This window comes from Gymnoscopelus braueri (assembly GCF_963280865.1).
Source record: "Gymnoscopelus braueri genome assembly, chromosome: 15".
Lineage (NCBI taxonomy): Eukaryota > Metazoa > Chordata > Actinopteri > Myctophiformes > Myctophidae > Gymnoscopelus > Gymnoscopelus braueri.
In genome coordinates this window covers 24,937,181-24,955,034 of record NC_137620.1, presented here as the reverse complement: position 1 = coordinate 24,955,034, position 17,854 = coordinate 24,937,181, and the positions used below count along the sequence as shown (strand labels likewise).

The 17,854-nt window shown below is 42.1% G+C and overlaps 2 protein-coding genes across 2 annotated transcripts; one reads left to right on the top strand and one right to left on the bottom strand.

Annotated features, from left to right (window-relative positions):
* Positions 1-563: 563 nt before the first annotated feature.
* On the top strand, positions 564-11,735 carry epoa (erythropoietin a; the record flags this gene model as incomplete). Its single annotated transcript, XM_080450861.1, has 5 exons — positions 564-624; positions 9,729-9,853; positions 10,274-10,360; positions 10,671-10,844; positions 11,583-11,735. The coding sequence occupies 5 exons, from the start codon at positions 564-566 to the stop codon at positions 11,733-11,735; spliced, it is 600 nt and encodes a 199-aa protein (XP_080306987.1).
* A 3,161-nt stretch (positions 11,736-14,896) lies between these two features.
* On the bottom strand, positions 14,897-16,861 carry pop7 (POP7 homolog, ribonuclease P/MRP subunit). The gene is made up of 2 exons (XM_080451460.1): positions 16,794-16,861; positions 14,897-15,993 (listed from the first exon to the last, which is right to left on the bottom strand). The coding sequence occupies exon 2, from the start codon at positions 15,969-15,971 to the stop codon at positions 15,522-15,524; it is 450 nt and encodes a 149-aa protein (XP_080307586.1). The 5' UTR covers positions 15,972-15,993; positions 16,794-16,861; the 3' UTR covers positions 14,897-15,521.
* Positions 16,862-17,854: the final 993 nt, after the last annotated feature.

Genomic DNA, 17,854 nt, shown 5'->3' with positions numbered 1-17,854 from the left:
TATGTAAGTTACATTTATGCAGCAGGCCTTCATGTCATAACTTTAATATTTAATTTCTTTTTTAAGATGATGTGTGAAATGGTTGGACAGACAGACAGACAGACAGACAGACAGACAGACAGACAGACAGACAGACAGACAGACAGACAGACAGACAGACAGACAGCAATTGACAGTGATATGATATGACATTCTGGAATAGTTGGCATATTTTATAGTAGACGTGTGTTATTTACACTATCATTTTTGAATATCTACCAAAGGGGAAGGCTTCAGGTGATCCTCCATAAAAAACAGTGGATGGGAAGTCACTGCGTGGCTGTTTTGAGACATTATTTACTTTCCATTGTTTTGAAAACATGGTTATTTGGATAACAATGAATGAAAAACTTTTTTTTTCCATAACAGGGGAAGTAGTAGATAATCATCACAGGACAATGCAACCCAGGATTTTCAAAGTCATTAATGGAAAAAAACGACATTGGAAGAAACACCTACTACCGGATCAGAAATCCATAAAAGAGCTTGGTTTGCAATTAATGGCCAATAGATCAGATGGGTCTATGGGAGAAACCAGTGAGGACCCAGTGAGGGACTATGCGGATTCCGATATGGAGTTGTCCAGTGAGTTTTTGCGATGCCTTCCTATGTTTCTGCTCAGTACTTGAGTTGACTATAATCTATAGATGCTTTACGCGCACGAGTCACGACACTGCAGGGGAGTTGGTGTTTTAGCTGATCTATCGCTCCTGGTGGTGCGTAAAAGCGGGTTTGGATCTCGCCCTCTCTCGCGTAAAAGGTGCGCCCTCCACATCCATGTGCTGCTGTGGCGTTATCGCTTATTACCTCAGCAGCAGGGGACGTAAGAAAGGCTGTAGCTGACGCGCTTTGCTGATGCAAAGCCAGATCGTTCATTATTCTCGCCGGTAGGCAGGCAGCACAGTGGCTTTTTGCGGACTTTGCAATAGCCTGTTGAGGGATATCTGCACTCCGTGGTTCGTGGATAAGGCTCTCGGGTGTGTGTGTTGGATTTGACCAGATGCCGTTTGATTGCGCTGTGACGTTTGTGCACTTGTATCATTTGTGTTTAAAAGATGTGGCACCTCTTTGCGAATGTTGCAGAAAACGGGTAGAGGTAAGAGTTTTCGTTTATTTTATTATAGGCTAGTTTGCATCCGTTCATTTGGGAAGAAGTAAATGAAGTACAGCTTAAATGTTGTCTATTATGTTCTTATAGAATGTTATTACTTAATTGACTTTTAGTTTCTCCGTTTGCAATGTGTCTATTTAGATTATTTCATTGTCATTTTAATTGTCACTGGAGAATTAAGCCTAAACCTTTCTGCTAAAACGTTGACCTGCATGCGTTCTTGTGTAGGCTGTAAACTTTATCAATGGACTTTATCAATGGAGTGAAGGTTTCTGTATAGTTTTCTAGCCCCTGTTGCTCAGGCATATAGGTTTGCGACAGCATAATTTGGGCTAGAATATTGCAGTGTGAGGCAGGAACTTTAAACTTTAGTCTGAGCTGGCTGTCACATTCTGTAGGGGTTTCACTGTTTTATTTGTATAGAGTAGCCTATAGACCAGTCATTGTAGGTCAGCAGTCATGCTATTCATTTGGCATGAAGTCAGCACGTGAAGTCACCATCAAGTCTAATAATTGAACAAGGTATTCTAAACAGCTATTTTTGCAGATGATGGTTTTTCTGCCTCTATTAACACCAGAAAATAATTATAGTCAGGGAATATTATCAGAATAATGTCATATCTAGGAATAAATTCCTAACCAAGAAAGATCTTCACCAATGTGTTTGTAAAGGTGTCTAGTAACACATAGGCCTATCACAAAGACTGAAATGCAGTTTCCCTAGGGGAATTTTTAACAGCTGCTGAAAGTTGGGGTACCCACCATAACCTTATGCGGGGGGAAAAAAAATAAATTTAATTCTGTTTTAAGTAGCATGTGAGGGGTCAAACTAGGGTGTTTTTATGATTCTGAATCCATTGTAAGCATTTTTTTTGCACCAAAACCACTCCTTGGGCTATAAACGGCCCAATCTCAATGGGCTTTTTACACAACAAAATTACCTGGAAAAGGTTAGCTATGGCCGTTTTTAGCCCAAGGAGTGGTTTTGGTGCAAAACAAATGCTTGCAATGGATTCAGAATCATAAAAACACCCTAGTTTGACCCCTCACATGTCTACTTAAAACAGAATTAATTTTTTTTTTAAATCCCCGCATAAGGTTATGGTGGGTACCCCAACTTTCAGCATGCAGCTGTCAAAAATTCCCCTATGGAAACTGCATTTCAGTCTTTGTGAGATGTGTTACTAGACACCTTTACAAACACATTGGTGAAGACATTTCTTGGTAAGGAATTTATTCCCAGATTTTTGAAATATCCCCTGACTATTAGTGTTTTTCACACATTATTTTCTAGCATGACACAGCAGCCAGAAAAGTGGGAGTAGAGAATGTGAAAGCTGAATCTGCATCTTCAGCACACATGAATAATTTATATTATGACATGCCACAAGTTGTGACACAGCAGAAAAGAGCAAGGATGTTTTTAGAGGCTGATGTGGTTTCTCCAATCAGGGTCAGCAGGAAATGATGTCACACATGTGTAATCTGATTTCTGGTCATTCAGGACAGTGCACCTTCCTGTTGATGTAGCTGATCTATCTATTTCATTAGTGTTTGCACCCACTATTATTATTATTATTATTATTATTATTATTATTATTATTATTATTATTATTATTATTATTATTATTATTATTATATTTCAGCATATATGCAGCAAAGTCTGTACTGTAATTTAACTCTGAAAGTGAAACCCTATCAAACACCTTTGGATTGGAATACCAAGTGCTAGCCAGGTCTAATCTCCCAACATTCAGTGTCTGACCTCATTAATGCTCTTGATAGGGTTAAGGTCAGGGCTCTGTGCAGGCCAGTCAAGTTCTTCCTTACTGATATCAACAAACCATCCCTGTATGGGGGGCACAGGAGGATTGTCATTCTCAAACAGGAAACATCCTTCCGCAAACTGTTGCCACAAAATTGGAAGCACACAATTGGCTAATTATAAACACTAATTAGAAAGGGTGAACACTGATTTATGCCACAGTATACGTACCTCCCATGCGGGTTGCTTCAAATTGCTGACCTCATGTGTCCAGGGCTGGATTAACCCTTCGTGGTGCCCAGTGCTACAACTCCCCCCCACCCGGACCGTTTTGTCTGCAGGAGGGTTTCAATGTTTTACCGGTTCTTCAGCAGCCAGTTTCAATATTCCGCCGGTCTTTCTACGGTAGTAGAGTCTTCTTTCACTTTTGCCCTGCCGTTTGGTCCCCCCCCCCCAAGGTTGGTGCCCAGTGCTGCAGCATTTAATGTCCTTGCATTAAGCCAGCACTGCATGTGATTTGTCATCTTGATGTTTGGTTGCCAAGAATTGTTATGAATAATGAGTGGGCATTGAATCATCTCTTGGGAGCACCTGTTGACCTTTCTGAGTTATCTCAGTGGCAGTAGGCAGTGTGAAGCTTGCCAGTTTCTAGGTTACTAGCTTTCCCAGAATAGATTTAAATTGCAACAAAGTGTTGGCAACCTGACGCTGGCAATCGGCCTATTACCTTTCACTTTGGCCGCAATCCTGAACTGCAAATATTAAACGCTGGGTAGGGACGGCATGTGCCGCGTCGGCACGTTGGTATCCATTCATGCTCACGTAGGCCACGGTGGAGGTGAAAAAGACCATAGTAATGCTCAAGCTGAGTCACTTGTTAAACAAAGTGATCAGCATGTATTTTGGACAAATACAAATACCAGGGCCTGCAGAAAATAAACCATTGATGAGGCTACTATCCACCCCGCACACACACACACACACACACACACACACACACACACACACACACACACACACATGCGTGCATGCGTACGCATGCACACACACACACACATGCGTGCGTACGCATGCACACACGCAGCAAGCATGCACGACAGTACACACTCACACACACACTCTCTCTCACACACATACACACACACACACACACACACACACACACACACACACACACACACACACACACACACACACACACACACACACACACACACACACACACACACACACACACACACACACACACACACACACACACATACACACAATACACAACTGGAATGGGGTCGAGGTTATATTAAGACCACTCAGTGCTTCTACTTGAGATCACATTGTTGATTTTAAGGGTTTCTGCAGTGCATACAAATATCCTTAGCAGCAGCATGCATGCATGTGCCACGTGTCTACACAGTATGGGTTACGTTTGAGAGACATTCTGCCTGTGTGCTGGGTCACCTGGTGACTTGCCAGGTATAACTAGAAAAGTTCGCAGATCTCCGCCAGGCCTGTTTGCCTTGTGTCAGTCGTGGGGTGCAGCCATCAGGACACAAGGAGTTTGTACGACAGCTGTCGCAACTGTTCGTTTGTGGTGCACTCTATGTGCCCAAGTGAACATGGTTTTGGAGATGCATATTTTGTAAGAAAAAGTCCCAGCCCACACATTTGTTAAGGATATAGAGTATCAAAACCCAGTTTGACGGTCATTTGTGGATTTGTGGTTCCCCTATGGGTGGCTCTGCATTGTCTCAATGTATGATTCAAATTTGGGGTAGATCAGATGCTGCATTCATGATTTGTGGCTTTTTTTGTGGAAAAAAACAGGTCCCTCCTGCAAACTTTGGAAGCCACTCGCAGCCAATTGGATTGGAATATGACAAATCTCACATGACTCAAGAGATAATGTTTACCAATTTGTGTGAGTTTTGGACAAAATCTGTAGGAGAAGTAGCAAAACGTGTGTTTTGAAGAAAATATAATCAGGTGGAATATGGGTAGTTGTGTCATGAGCAAAGGAATTGTAGGAACTACAGTTCAAGTGTTATAGGCTAAAATGCGAAGCGGCCTCTTGCAGCACCACCATGAGGCTTATTTGAAGAATTTGTGGTGGAGGTTCTTCCATAGCCTACTGGGAGTGCACGTGATCTGTGTGGCGGTGTCCGAGATTTGCTGTACACAGACAAACACACACCTGCAGGGGTGAAAACATAATCTTCCACCCCTGGGCATTACGGCCTGGCGTGGATAATCAGTACTGGTTCTAAGAAATCAGGAGGCCATGCTTTCATAATGAAAGCTTGGCCTCCCGATTTCTTAGAAAGATGCTTATAGAACAATTATCAGCCTGTGTATCGGGACAACACAGAGGGATTATATAAGAAGCTGTAATATGAGGCAGATATACGATGCCAAACAAACTGACTCATCCTACATACACAACACAACCCGGATTGTTGATGTAAACCGGAGAGTAAAAATTGCCTCTAAACTCTACAGACTTTACTGTGTATGTGCTATCGAGTGTCCCCTATACATGATGTGTGTGGTCGGCCAAGGGGGTTAAGCCGATTATCCCGGTGACCTCTTAAAAGATCCCTTATCAAATTTGCTGAGGAAGACATGACGTGGGAAGGGACATCACTACTTGAAAGCAGTATCACAGTGATTCGGTAAACGTGCAGATAAGCTGGAGTAAAGATGAATTACTGCTGCCAAGAGCTGTAATGGGAAACTATGTAATATACAGTGAGTGGTTGCCATGATTTGGTTGCTTTGATCCAAAGTAGCAACAGCATTTTCATTTTAGATATTCACCACATTATGCAGTATACTCATTACTGGTCCACCATAGCTGAGTGGGTAGATACTGAAAGGAAACTGAAGGTCGCTGTTTCAGCCCAGAATCTCGCCCAGTCTGTGTCGAGGTGTTCCTGTCTGAGTAAGACACTTTAACCCCTAAATGCTCCCGGGGCCCGGGTACCATATTAATGACATCCACCGCTCCTAATAGGGTAAATGGGTAAATTCAGAGGACAAATTGCAGGTATGTGGAAATGTACCAGCAACAGCTAAAGGGGACACAATTTTATAGTAAATCCAATCTTGCTTCAGTTTAGCTAACTTTGCACTGGTAAAGTGAGAGCCTGGACATCTAACCTGGCCTGTATCTGACCTGTCTGTCTGTGAAAGTCATTTGTGGTCTCCATCAACCTTCTGCGTCATACATCCAGCCTGCAGTGAAAGAGTGCATTCAGCAAATGACCCACAACACTGGAACTGCTGTCATTTCGAGGGCTCAGAGTGTGCTGTGTCTGCCAAGAGAGACTAGAATAATTCTTGCATGGTCAATGAGGAAAATAATTCCAATTAGTTACTTATATTCAGATAAAGAAGTGTTGTACTCAAGGTACAGATTTCAAGGCGATATGAAATCATTACTAGTTAGCTTGGCTAATGCACAATATGTATCAGATACCATGTCATCTTCCTAAAAACCCATAAGAAAGTGCTAGTAATTCATTATCCTGAAAATCCATTAACAAATTGGGTTTACGGTTAACAGAATTCGTCAACTGCAAAGAAATCCAGGGAACTAAAACTGATGAGCGTGCAAGCACAAACAAAATCTGACGACATCTAAAACTTGTGTTTTCACATATAGGCATAAATGAAACCTTTGGTTTGTGTTAGTAAATGCTACAAGCATTTAAAAACAAATCCAATAGAATTCACAGACCTTTTACAGTTCACGAGCCCAGTAAGTAGAAAAGGAGAAACGGCTGTTGTACCTTTTGATGAAAAGCCTTTCTGTAGAGTTTCATTTTGTCCTTTTCAGTTAAGTGTCAGCTCACATGATTATACACATAAGAATGCAGAAATCCAAATAGGCACCCTTTTGTGTTCAATATTCTGCAGATTTGACTGGATCCCAGTTGACAGCCAACCACCATTAAGTTATATCTGCAATGAGTCGGCATATTTTTATTATGTCATTTTAGTGCTTTGTGTACTGTACATACAAATAGATGTTCAGCAGCCTCCTCAGTCCTCAGTACACAGGCCTTATTTATCAAACTGGTGGTGCATTCCCAGGTTTGAGTGGATATGCCCCACAAATGGAATACTGAGAAAAAGAGATGGATAGATGTAGAGTGGATGATATGTCATGTGCACCAACCTGTGTTTGGCTCTTATTAAGTATGTTTACCCTGGAACAATTAATATATCAGTGTGTGTTTTCCCGTGCCAATCCTCTTCCAGTTGAAAAACCTCAACCACAAAACAACTATAGTGAGTTGACCGGGGTCCACCAGGGCTACATACTAGGTCTGTTATCTTCCTCTACAACAAATGTCTTCGCAGATATACGAGCTCACAACGTGTTGCAAAGCAAAGCGTTGTGAGCTTGTACAGTAGATCAGCTATTTTCACAGAATATTCACCCCCAGAATAGGGACACCTGGGTTCATGTGGTTAAGCTTTAAGAATGATCTATTATGTTTGCACAATGGACATACAAGGACTCTGTCTCTGTGATTTTTGTGCATTACACTGAATAATGACACGGTTAAACACTGAGCATGGTTGTAACAGCCCTTGGCAGTAGTGTTCTAAAAGGTGATAGCTGATAGCGGCAGGAGACAAGCGGGTAAAGATTCTGGCTTTTATGGGTGTAGTGAACATTTTAACAAATTCACTGGAGATGCAATCTCTGTCCACACTCTTATTATATGAGATATGTAAGATTCAAGAGGGTTTTATTTGTCACTCACTCATAATCTGAGACATTGCGGTTTATGGGCCAATTTTGACCTTGTTTATGGCCTTGACCTTTGATATTTTCAACCAAAAGCTTATCCACTTTTCAAGGCAGCCTACTGATGATTCTTAACAGGTTGCAACTTTCCACCATATTACATAAAGGTCCATCAGGGCGCGCTCCCACCGCACTTTTATTTTACCTCTGGGGCGGAATCTGCCAATGCGTGGATTCATGGTCTTGCGGATTTTTCCCAAGAATCCACGCATTTGCATTGACAAAGCATTGGCAGATTCAGCCCCAGAGGTAAAATAAAAGTGCGGTGGGAGCACGCCAGCGTGCCCTCAGTCCGTTTTTTAATCTGAAGATCCAGGAAGGATTGAAAAGTTGTTAACCACAAATGTTCTTATAATTTAGTCCCCACCCCTTTGAGGTATTTTTGCCACTGTGCATTTTCACATTATGTGAAATTTGTCGTCTGCATTTGCCCATCCTAACTTTTAGTAGCAGTTTTTGTACGGAGCACTAAATCAAGCCAGCCTTCCTTTTTTATGTTATTTTGTTCACAGACACACAGATAGGAGTATTTGCAATATCCTGCCACAAATTGCTGTGGGCAGGGCATGTTCTTGGGACACTTGGTACTGTACTGGATCTGAAGTATTCGTCACTGCCAATGGATATGATGAAGTTTAGTTCTTTATATGTGGTTTATTATTCTGTCACTCTGTCTGGGTTGCTCAGTTGGTAGAGCACTCACTTTTGGACCACAATGTCCTGGGTTCGATCATGTGCACTGCTAACTCAGGGTATGAGTTGCTTGGCTTGGATGACTAAGACGTGGGTGCCGATGGTAGATGTTGCGCTCCGACTCAGCAATTCCATCTCCCAGGTCTTGGTATAGCATTGAAAAGGGGATAGACACTGTCATTCTCGGCTGATACCGACAATAAGCCACTTTTCGTCCTTATTGTTACTCAATTCAACATGTCTCCAGGTTGCACCTCAGTACATCAACTCAACAGTATCATAATAGTTATGAAGATATAAGATGCAAAACCACAAGCTTCATTATGATACATGAAAAGATATAACCACTGAAACCTACTTCGTTGACCGGGGTCCCCCAGGGGTCTGTATACACTTTTTTTTTGGCCCACTTTTTTCCATCTACACAGAATCTCACTTTATGATCCTATAGATCTGTTATTTCCGCTGAATGGTAGCCTATTATGGTCCAGAATAGAAATACTAGCGTGTAATTACTGTCCTGTCTGTCTGTGTGTGTTTGTTTGTTTGATAACCTGAGAACGGAGGGGCAGATTTTCATGACATTTTGTGGGAATGACCACAGTAGGCTTCCCTGACGACGTGGTTAACCTTTAGATTAAAAAAGTCAAACGAGAATGGATGGGTGGATTTTCATGACAAATTGTGTAGATGATTACATGTTTGGGTTGAAAAGTTCAAAGGTCAAGGTTAATATCAAGAGCTGTAGGACAAGGGCTGCGAGGGCTGCTGGTAAAGGCAGGGTTTGTGTCTCCAGGGTTGCATTTGTTTAATGAATGTTTGACTGGCATCCACAATTCTTTCAATATGTAAGGTTTGCAACCAAGGCAAAGATCAACAAAGCTTGGCAGTCCCATTATTTTTTTTTGGGGGGGGGGGCTTTTTATGCCTTTATTTTAGAGAGGGATAGGGAAAGTAGGCTGACAGGAAATGGGGAGAGAGATGGGGGGGGGGTGATACGCAGCAAAGGTCGTCGGGAACGGGAGTCGAACCCGCGACACGCTGTCAGGCTGGCATTTCAGCCTAGGGTGCCTGGACCGTCACGCTACGGCCCAGGCCGGCAGTCCCATTCTGTGGCTGAAACCAGCCCATTTGTTATGTTCCCATTATGATTTTTTTAATTTTATTTATTAGCATTTGAATGTGTTGAGATCAATGTAAATATTGTTCCAGCTAACACAGCACCATCTATTTCAGCTACATGGTGTTTTGCATGCTCACTTCTCAACTTGTTTTTCACTGTGCGTGATATAATGTGATTGCAGGACTGTTTACCTTGCTGTTGATGGTGTTGGAGTGGACCCGGCCAGGCCTACCGTCTCCCATCTGTAACCACCTGAAGGTCCTAACCTCCTTCATTAAGGAAGCACGAGACATAGAGATCGCCATGGTGAGAGCCAGACCCATACATGCTATAATAAGCTGTGGTTCTCAAAGTGGGGTCCGGGTATCCCCAGGGGTCCTTGAAGCGGTTCAAGAGGCTCCCCGGCTAAATTGTTGAAAGTTATAACCAAATGGATCGTTACAGATCTGTAACTCTGAGAGTGTGCAAATGGAACCAAAAGGACCCGTAGGGTCCGTGGGCTAATCATGCATACCAAACATGGGGTCCTGGAAATTAAAAGGTTTGAGAACCGCTGCTCTATAGGAGGAGGCAACTGCTTGTTGAAGAAGTTTTATGACATCTTGTGGTCATATAGCTAAGATTAAAGGTCTTGTTGCCCACTCGTCTACCACTGCTAAAAATGTAAGGCACTGTGGAGAAAAGAAACCACTATCTAATTTTGTTCTACATCTCTGTTTCTCTCAGCGGTCGTGTCGAGGAGAATGTAGCCTTTCAGGGTCTGTCCCTGTTCCAAATACCAGAGTTGACATTGATGTCTTGGGGAAGAAAAATGTAAGTGAACATATAAAATGTGCCATACATTTAAATAAGAGTATAATTAATAGGTACAGTAAGACAGTCACAGAAGCCAAATTACACAGACTCTGGTCTGGAATCTTTCCCCTTACTATATTTAAATCAAAAAGAGTGGAGCTTGTACCCTGCACATGTCAAGGGTATACCCGTGACATTTTCAGTTATTCTCATGATTTCAGGCTTTGGACATACAACATTCATTCATAATTTATAAAGAAGTTCCATTCGTTTATCACGTCCCCTCACTTAATTTGTTGCCCTGTGTGTTTTTTTCCTGACCATGCAGGCACTGGCTCAAGCCCAGGAGGTGCAGTCTGGTCTGTGGCTGCTGCAGCAGGCACTCAACCCTCTACAGCGCTCAGTTACAAGCACGACCCTGCGCAGTCGCATAGACAACAGCATCACAAACGTGAACAGCATCACAAATTGGCTACGCAGCCTCAACATCCTGCCCAGAGAGGTACAGTACCACATCCAAACCATTTCAGCCAAATGCCTACATTATTCCACCCATTCGCAAGAACAATTGTCAAACAGGATCCAGTCAAATTGAAGGGGAAAATGGATCTGGATATACTTTGAAGATGAGGTTAGACTAGGCTCAAGCTAATCCACATGGAATGGCAGACTAAAGCTTTGTGAAATGCCCACATGTAGGTTCAACGGTCACTACTGCAAACAGTCTTACGCCATTTGTAATAGTTCAGTTCCTAGAACAGTTTCTAGAAATAGAGTTCTAGGGAAACTTCGGAAACTCGGATAATGGCATGGGAAATTATATACAGTACATCCAACTAGAAATGCACACACCTACACCATATGCTGTTATGCTGTATAATATACATAATTTGGCAAAGAGATTTTGTACTGTATATAGAGGAAAAAAGAAAGGGGCCAAGTATAGACCCCTGGGGGCCCCCGGCCAACGAAGTATATATGGGGTAAAGTGGTTAAGTGGTACGGGACCAGGGTTGTAGTCAAGACTGCTGGAGTCAATTACTACTACAGTACATTAATAATTTTGCATCTGGGTCCTGCGTTACCCTGTTGGGTTCTCAATAATGACCGCCTTTCTGTTCATTATCTCCTACATAGATAATGGCATGGATAAGCTTTTAGAAAAACTAAATCAGCTGCAGTACAGTACAGTAAGCTTCACTGTGTCAGATGTCACATGCTCCTTTGTATTCTCTTTAAGGAGTATACACCACCAGCCAGTGCAGCGGGGATAGAGGACACATGGCAGGTGTCCTCAGCATCAGAAGTACTTGAAGTATATGTCAACTTCCTGCGTGGCAAAGTGCGCCGCCTTGTCTCAGACTCGCCGGCTTGTCAGCAAGACGTAAGCTGATTGGTTATCCCCTAGCTCTGGGCCATGCTGATTTGTGTTTCCCATGACAAAGAGGAGGGATTTCACACTTTTGGCCCTGCCCTCTGGCTGATGAAAGCAGTGTGGAACGTACAGTAAGAGGCAGAAGGCTATCCTCATAGGAGAGGCTGGAGCTGGAAGAGAAGGACAGTCCCACCTGGGCTTTGGAAGGACAAGAGAAAATAGCACCTTGGAATATAGACGGTGAAGCACACAGACCAAAAATGAGGCCTATGGAATGTACTGGTCCAATAGCTTTTCAATGGGCATTCTCCAGCACTTTGTGTGTGTGTGTGTGCGTGCGTGCGTAGGCGCATGCATGCGTGCGAGTGTATGTATGTGTGCGAGTGTATGTATGTATGTGTGTGTGTGTGTGTGTGTGTGTGTGTGTGTGTGTGTGTGTGTGTGTGTGTGTGTGTGTGTGTGTGTGTGTGTGTGTGTGTGTGTGTGTGTGTGTGTCAGTGTGTTGATTTGTGTTTGTGTATGTGTGTATGAGAGAGAGAGAGACGGTGTTTCCAGTGAGAGTGACACTTGCAACCTTTTCACTTGGCTGAATAGTGGACTGAACCTAAACAGAAAGGACCACCCAGAAATTATAGATGGCATCTGGAAACCAGAGGACTGTGGGGTTTTAACAGGTCATGCTTTTCCAACAGCACTGTAAAAAAAAGAGGCCTTATCTGACAGACTCTTCACATTTTCAAACTGTGCCTCATAGAAATATAATACTCTTTTGTGGGTCATTTCAGAAAGTGTTCTAATGTATTTTTTTTATTGGTTGTTTCTATTTATACAGATTTATATTTCTACTTATAAGCTGCAGTTTGTTACATTTTTTTTTATAGCCATGGTTCTTTAGGGCCTTAGTCAGGTTCCCCTAGCCTGAGCCATGCTCTGGTCTAACACTGTTTTAAATGTATTTTTACACATCATATCCACTTGTGCACTACTGTCTACTGTTTTTGTAAAGCATTTCTATGTACGTAGTATGTCCAATTTGTACAGTTCCAGTTTTACACTCTGCATTCTTCCAGTTTCCAATGGAATAAGAGCAATATGTCTAAAAAGGGGTTTAGCTGCCTAATTTGTGTCTGTGTCTGTGTCACTGGCCATGCAACTGCGTGGCGAATCAGTTTTTGTCTGCAAGCGACACCGTCTTGCGATGGAGTGTAAATGAATGTTCACACATTTTGCTCTCACATTTTGCTCTCACATTTTGCTCTCACATCGCACTCGTGGGAGCATGCAGGGGTCGATTTGCTTGGAGGAATGGGGATCAAATCCATGCATCTGCATTCCTCCATTCATTTCTATGGCCAGTGGGGGTGTTATTTTATCCCTGCTTCTGGTCAGACTGAATTAAATACTGTCTGATATGTTGATATTTATGTTTGATAATATAATGCAATTCACCAAATTAATTAAAAATGTATATGAACCACATTTACCATGGTAAGCTATTTTGGGTACATTTTGCCTGAATTTGTCAAAACTTGCCAAAATGGGTCTAAATTTTATAATAATTACAAAAAGAAAAGAAAATAGCAGATCTGACTACAAGCCCACAATGTGTTCCAATCACATACATTGTGCGCTTGTAGATCTGCTGTTTCTGTTATTTGTCGTACAAAGAAGTATATATAGGGCTTAAAACCCATTAAGACCTGAATCCGATTCTACAAATGCCTTCTAAATCAGTAGTAAAAATTATTCTCGCAGTGAGCTTGTAGATCTGCTATTTTTGAATGGCCAACACTAAAATCTAAAATGACACAGATGCTTTCCCGGTTTTAATGAGTTAAGTGGAGACAAATGTACCCCCATCTTTTTTTTTTACAAATCGAACCCTGGGAGTATGACACAAAACATTACTATGATGTAACATAGGATCACATTCACATTGTAAAAATTTCCACCATGTGAATATGGTCAATGGGGGGGCTTACGTGACAACTGCTGAGGGTGATTATTCACATGCATGTCACTGAAGCACTCAACCACAGCATCTACGCAGTTGAACTTGGGCTGCCAGGAACAATATTGATTGGCCCTTGTGATGAACGTCCTGTGAGGCCTTAATTGTAAGAAATTCTCAAGAATCCTAGTCTCTCTCACACACTCATTCTGCCCCCTCCCTAGTTCCTCAGCAGTCATGCAATTAGTCTGTCATGCGAACAACGCAGTGGGGCTTTTGCTGGCCTGGATACTCACCACTTTCAGACTAGTTGCCATCCGCATTTGTTGTTTCCTGTCTTTTTTTATATCTGTTTGTGGAACTGGAGATGTTTGTACATGTTTTCGTTCCTGTTTTTGTGTTGTCTTGTACCCCCCCGATCTCTGTGCCATTTGGCATTTAAATACAAAATATTATTCTTTGATAAACAAAGGATGGATGAAAACAAGATGAGAGGAAGTATGTCTGTTTGTTGTTCCTCATGGCTTTTTTTGTTTTCCTGGTGATTGGTGTTGAGAGAAGTTGGCGTCATGAGGCCTTTTCTGTGGCCCCAGACACATGACCTCAAGCCCTGACTTTAGTTGCTAAAAACATGCTGGCAGCTCTGTAGGTGCCTTAAATGTGTATCATTATGATGTTCTAATTCATGATTAAGTTAACTTTTGGAGGTGGTCTCCCAACTCCACTGAGAAGTCCGACCCTGGTGTCTGATTTATCAACCAATAGGACACCTACTGTTTGACAATGTCAAAAGTTATTGGAAGCCGAAAACCCACTGGATCGGACACTAGATTAAACACCGTCTTTATCGTAACTTGCAATTACATCTGGAGATGGAGACAACAGACATAAAACACATAGCTTTGCAGCACATGTGTACTGTACACTGTATGTATACCACACACACACACACACACACACACACACACACACACACACACACACACACACACACACACACACACACACACACACACACACACACACACACACACACACACACACACAAGTATGAGATCCAGTTCTTGATACCCTCAAAATCAGAATGTTAAAAACTAGGCTTTGGAATGGGATGTTTAGTCCATGGATGCAATGAAGGCCCCAGAAATATAGCGCTCATGCAAGGTACACTGTGATCTACTGAACCCTAGTGGACATTTAATCTTAGGACGTCGAAGAAGAAAAAACATACTAATATTTGTGTGTTTATTTGTATGACACAAATATCAGTCCTTTTTTGTTAACAACGATCTGATAATGAAACCGAAAACCCGGAGGAAGTGATTCCTGATTGGCACAAGCAACATTATATTGTAAAATAAATAACATTTACTTAATGGAACACTTTTCAACATTATTGTCATTATATTGGTCCTCACTAATAATTGCTAAAACAAATGAACCATTTCTGTTTAACTGGATTCAGGGCATGCAAAACCAAAAGAATGCAATGAAGAAGGACCAACTTTAAACTGACTATTTACAATTGACAATTAGTCAACCATTACAAATAACAAACGTAGCAATACTCCTTATGCATTCAGCTGTGGCTGTCCGTTCATCAAACTATGGAACATAACACTGTTCACAGACATGCCAACATGTCCTTATCTTCTCACAGCCGTTCTGCCACTGCCAAAAAAAAATCAAAGGGCAGAAAGATAATGTGGTCATCTCCTGACCAAGCTGAGTTTTCCCCCAAAAAACACAACTTGCCAAGGAGATCCTTTGTGTCTATTGGTGTACAATTGGAGAGGTCATTTCTGCAGTCATGGTGGTGTAAAAACAAAACACGTGCTGTGATGAAAAGCTGCTCACTGAGGGTAGAAGACCTTGATGTGAATGGCCGAGTTGTTGCGCGTGCGAGTCATGGGCTCCCCGGCCTCGTCCGGGTCTTCTGGCTCCAGGTCATCGACCAGCTCCACCGTGGAGGTGTTGGCAGCCAGCTGTAGGGCCCCCTGGCTGCTGGCCTGAAGCTGCAGGGCGATGTTGATGGCCCTGTTGATGGCCAGGCCCAGGCCATGGACGCAGATCTCCCTGTGGCCTCCCCCTTCCAACAGCTTCTGGCAGCGGGCCAGCTGAGCCCGGAAGTCTGTCTTCATGTTGACGTAGACGTCGTTGCGTCGCTTGGGGAGTTTGCGAGGTAGTCGTTTGCGGAGAGTGTACTCCACCGGGTCCATCTCCACGGCCTGGGAGCCGGTGTCAGCTGGCATAACGGCTGTCTGGGGTATAGAGGCGCTCGCTGGGCTGCGTGGCTCTGTCATGTCTGTTTGTGTGCGACAGCAGCTGGGGCACAAGCAGGAATACAATACAGTTTAGTTGCTGAGCACATTTTCACACACACACACACACACACACACACACACACACACACACACACACACACACACACACACACACACACACACACACACACACACACACACACACCCCCTTTAACATTGTGGACCAAAATGTAATAATAATAATAAATAATTTGTATACATGATTGAAGTGAACATTTAAGGCCCAATATTTCTGCAATTGCTACAAAACCTGTGGCTAGCCAGTCATTATCAATCCAATCAATCAATCAATCAATCATGGGCATAACCAAGAAGTTGAAGGGTAGATCTGATCATACCATGTATGTTCCAATCATGTATATTTTACATTGCTTCAGACAATTAACCAAATGCCTTTTCGTTTGCTTTTTTTACATTTTGGTTAAAGAAATAGCCAATTTTATATTGCCCATAGCCCTGAAACATGACTGTCATACCATGACAAGCGTCATGTGAACCATGGCTATATTGCCCACAACGGGGGAAAAAAACATTACACACACACGCACGCACGCGCACACACACACTATAACATTGTTATGTTATGTACGCCATTACGTTACCAGCACAGAGTACATCTACGCAACGGTTTATGGTTTTATCAAATTGAGACAAATATCTATATATCTACTACGTAGGCTACATGATCTACCCTGAAAAATAAATGTCTATCTGTCAATGAAAACATGATATTCCCGACACGGGACTGTAATGAAAACATAGCGTTAGCATAATATATTAGTTATTTAAGCAACACTGTACCTTCAGTGTGTAAATATTAAGATTGTGTGAATCCTCGCTGGCATACAAGCAATGTTGCCAGGTTTTGAGAGAGAAATAAGCAGCCAAGTCTATGAAAACAAGCCCAAAAGAAGCGACCACTCTAAATAGCCGTACAAACTCACAACGTGGTCACGAATCACGATACGACGCGTTATGAGCTTGTAGATCAGCTATTTTCAAAGAAAAATCTTGGGAAAAAACTGAACATGTAGGAATATTTTCAAATCCACAAAATCTTGTATTGGGGTCTCTGGCACAAAATATTTTCAGAAGGTTAATTAATTGGGTTTAAAAATATGTATTAATTTGGGGGTCCTTGACATGAAAATGTTTGAGAACCACTGGTTTAAACAACATTTGGAAGCAAGCCCAAATAAGCAACTACACTTTAGAAACAAACCAAAAAAAAACGCAACCCGCCACAACCAGCAACTTTACAGAAAAATAAGCCCAAAGTCCCTTATAATAAGCCGACATGGCAACGCTGCATACAAGTTGAAATGACTCGGATGAAATAAAAACGTTGCCCCGGAAATACTACATAACACTGAAAAGGACCAAAACAAATTAAACAATTGAATATAAATTGCATAAAATGATTTTTTTTTCTATATTAATGGAATATTCAAGTTATATTCCATCACGAGAATGTGTTGCTTACACTCAAGCGACACCTGGTCGTACTATTGTATTCAGTTAAACGCTTGAGAATATTCCTTATTTTTAGCTCTATGGAATGTTCATACTGCAGCGCCACCATGTGGTGTTATCGTGGAGGTGTAGCTAGTAATCTACAGTAATCTACAGTAATCTACATCATGATTTGTGTGCATGGGGATCTCATCTTAAACAAGCTCAGTGCTTAATGAGTCTTCCAGTTTAGTAGACCTTGTATTGTGAATCTGTACTTCCATGTACTGTTGTTCTCATGTCTTACTAAATAAAGTACATCAATCAATCTACAATATTTCCGTTTTTTACCACATTTTGCCTTTTTACCTTTCAAAAAAGATGCTCTCTTCCTCTCATCAGGGTGACTT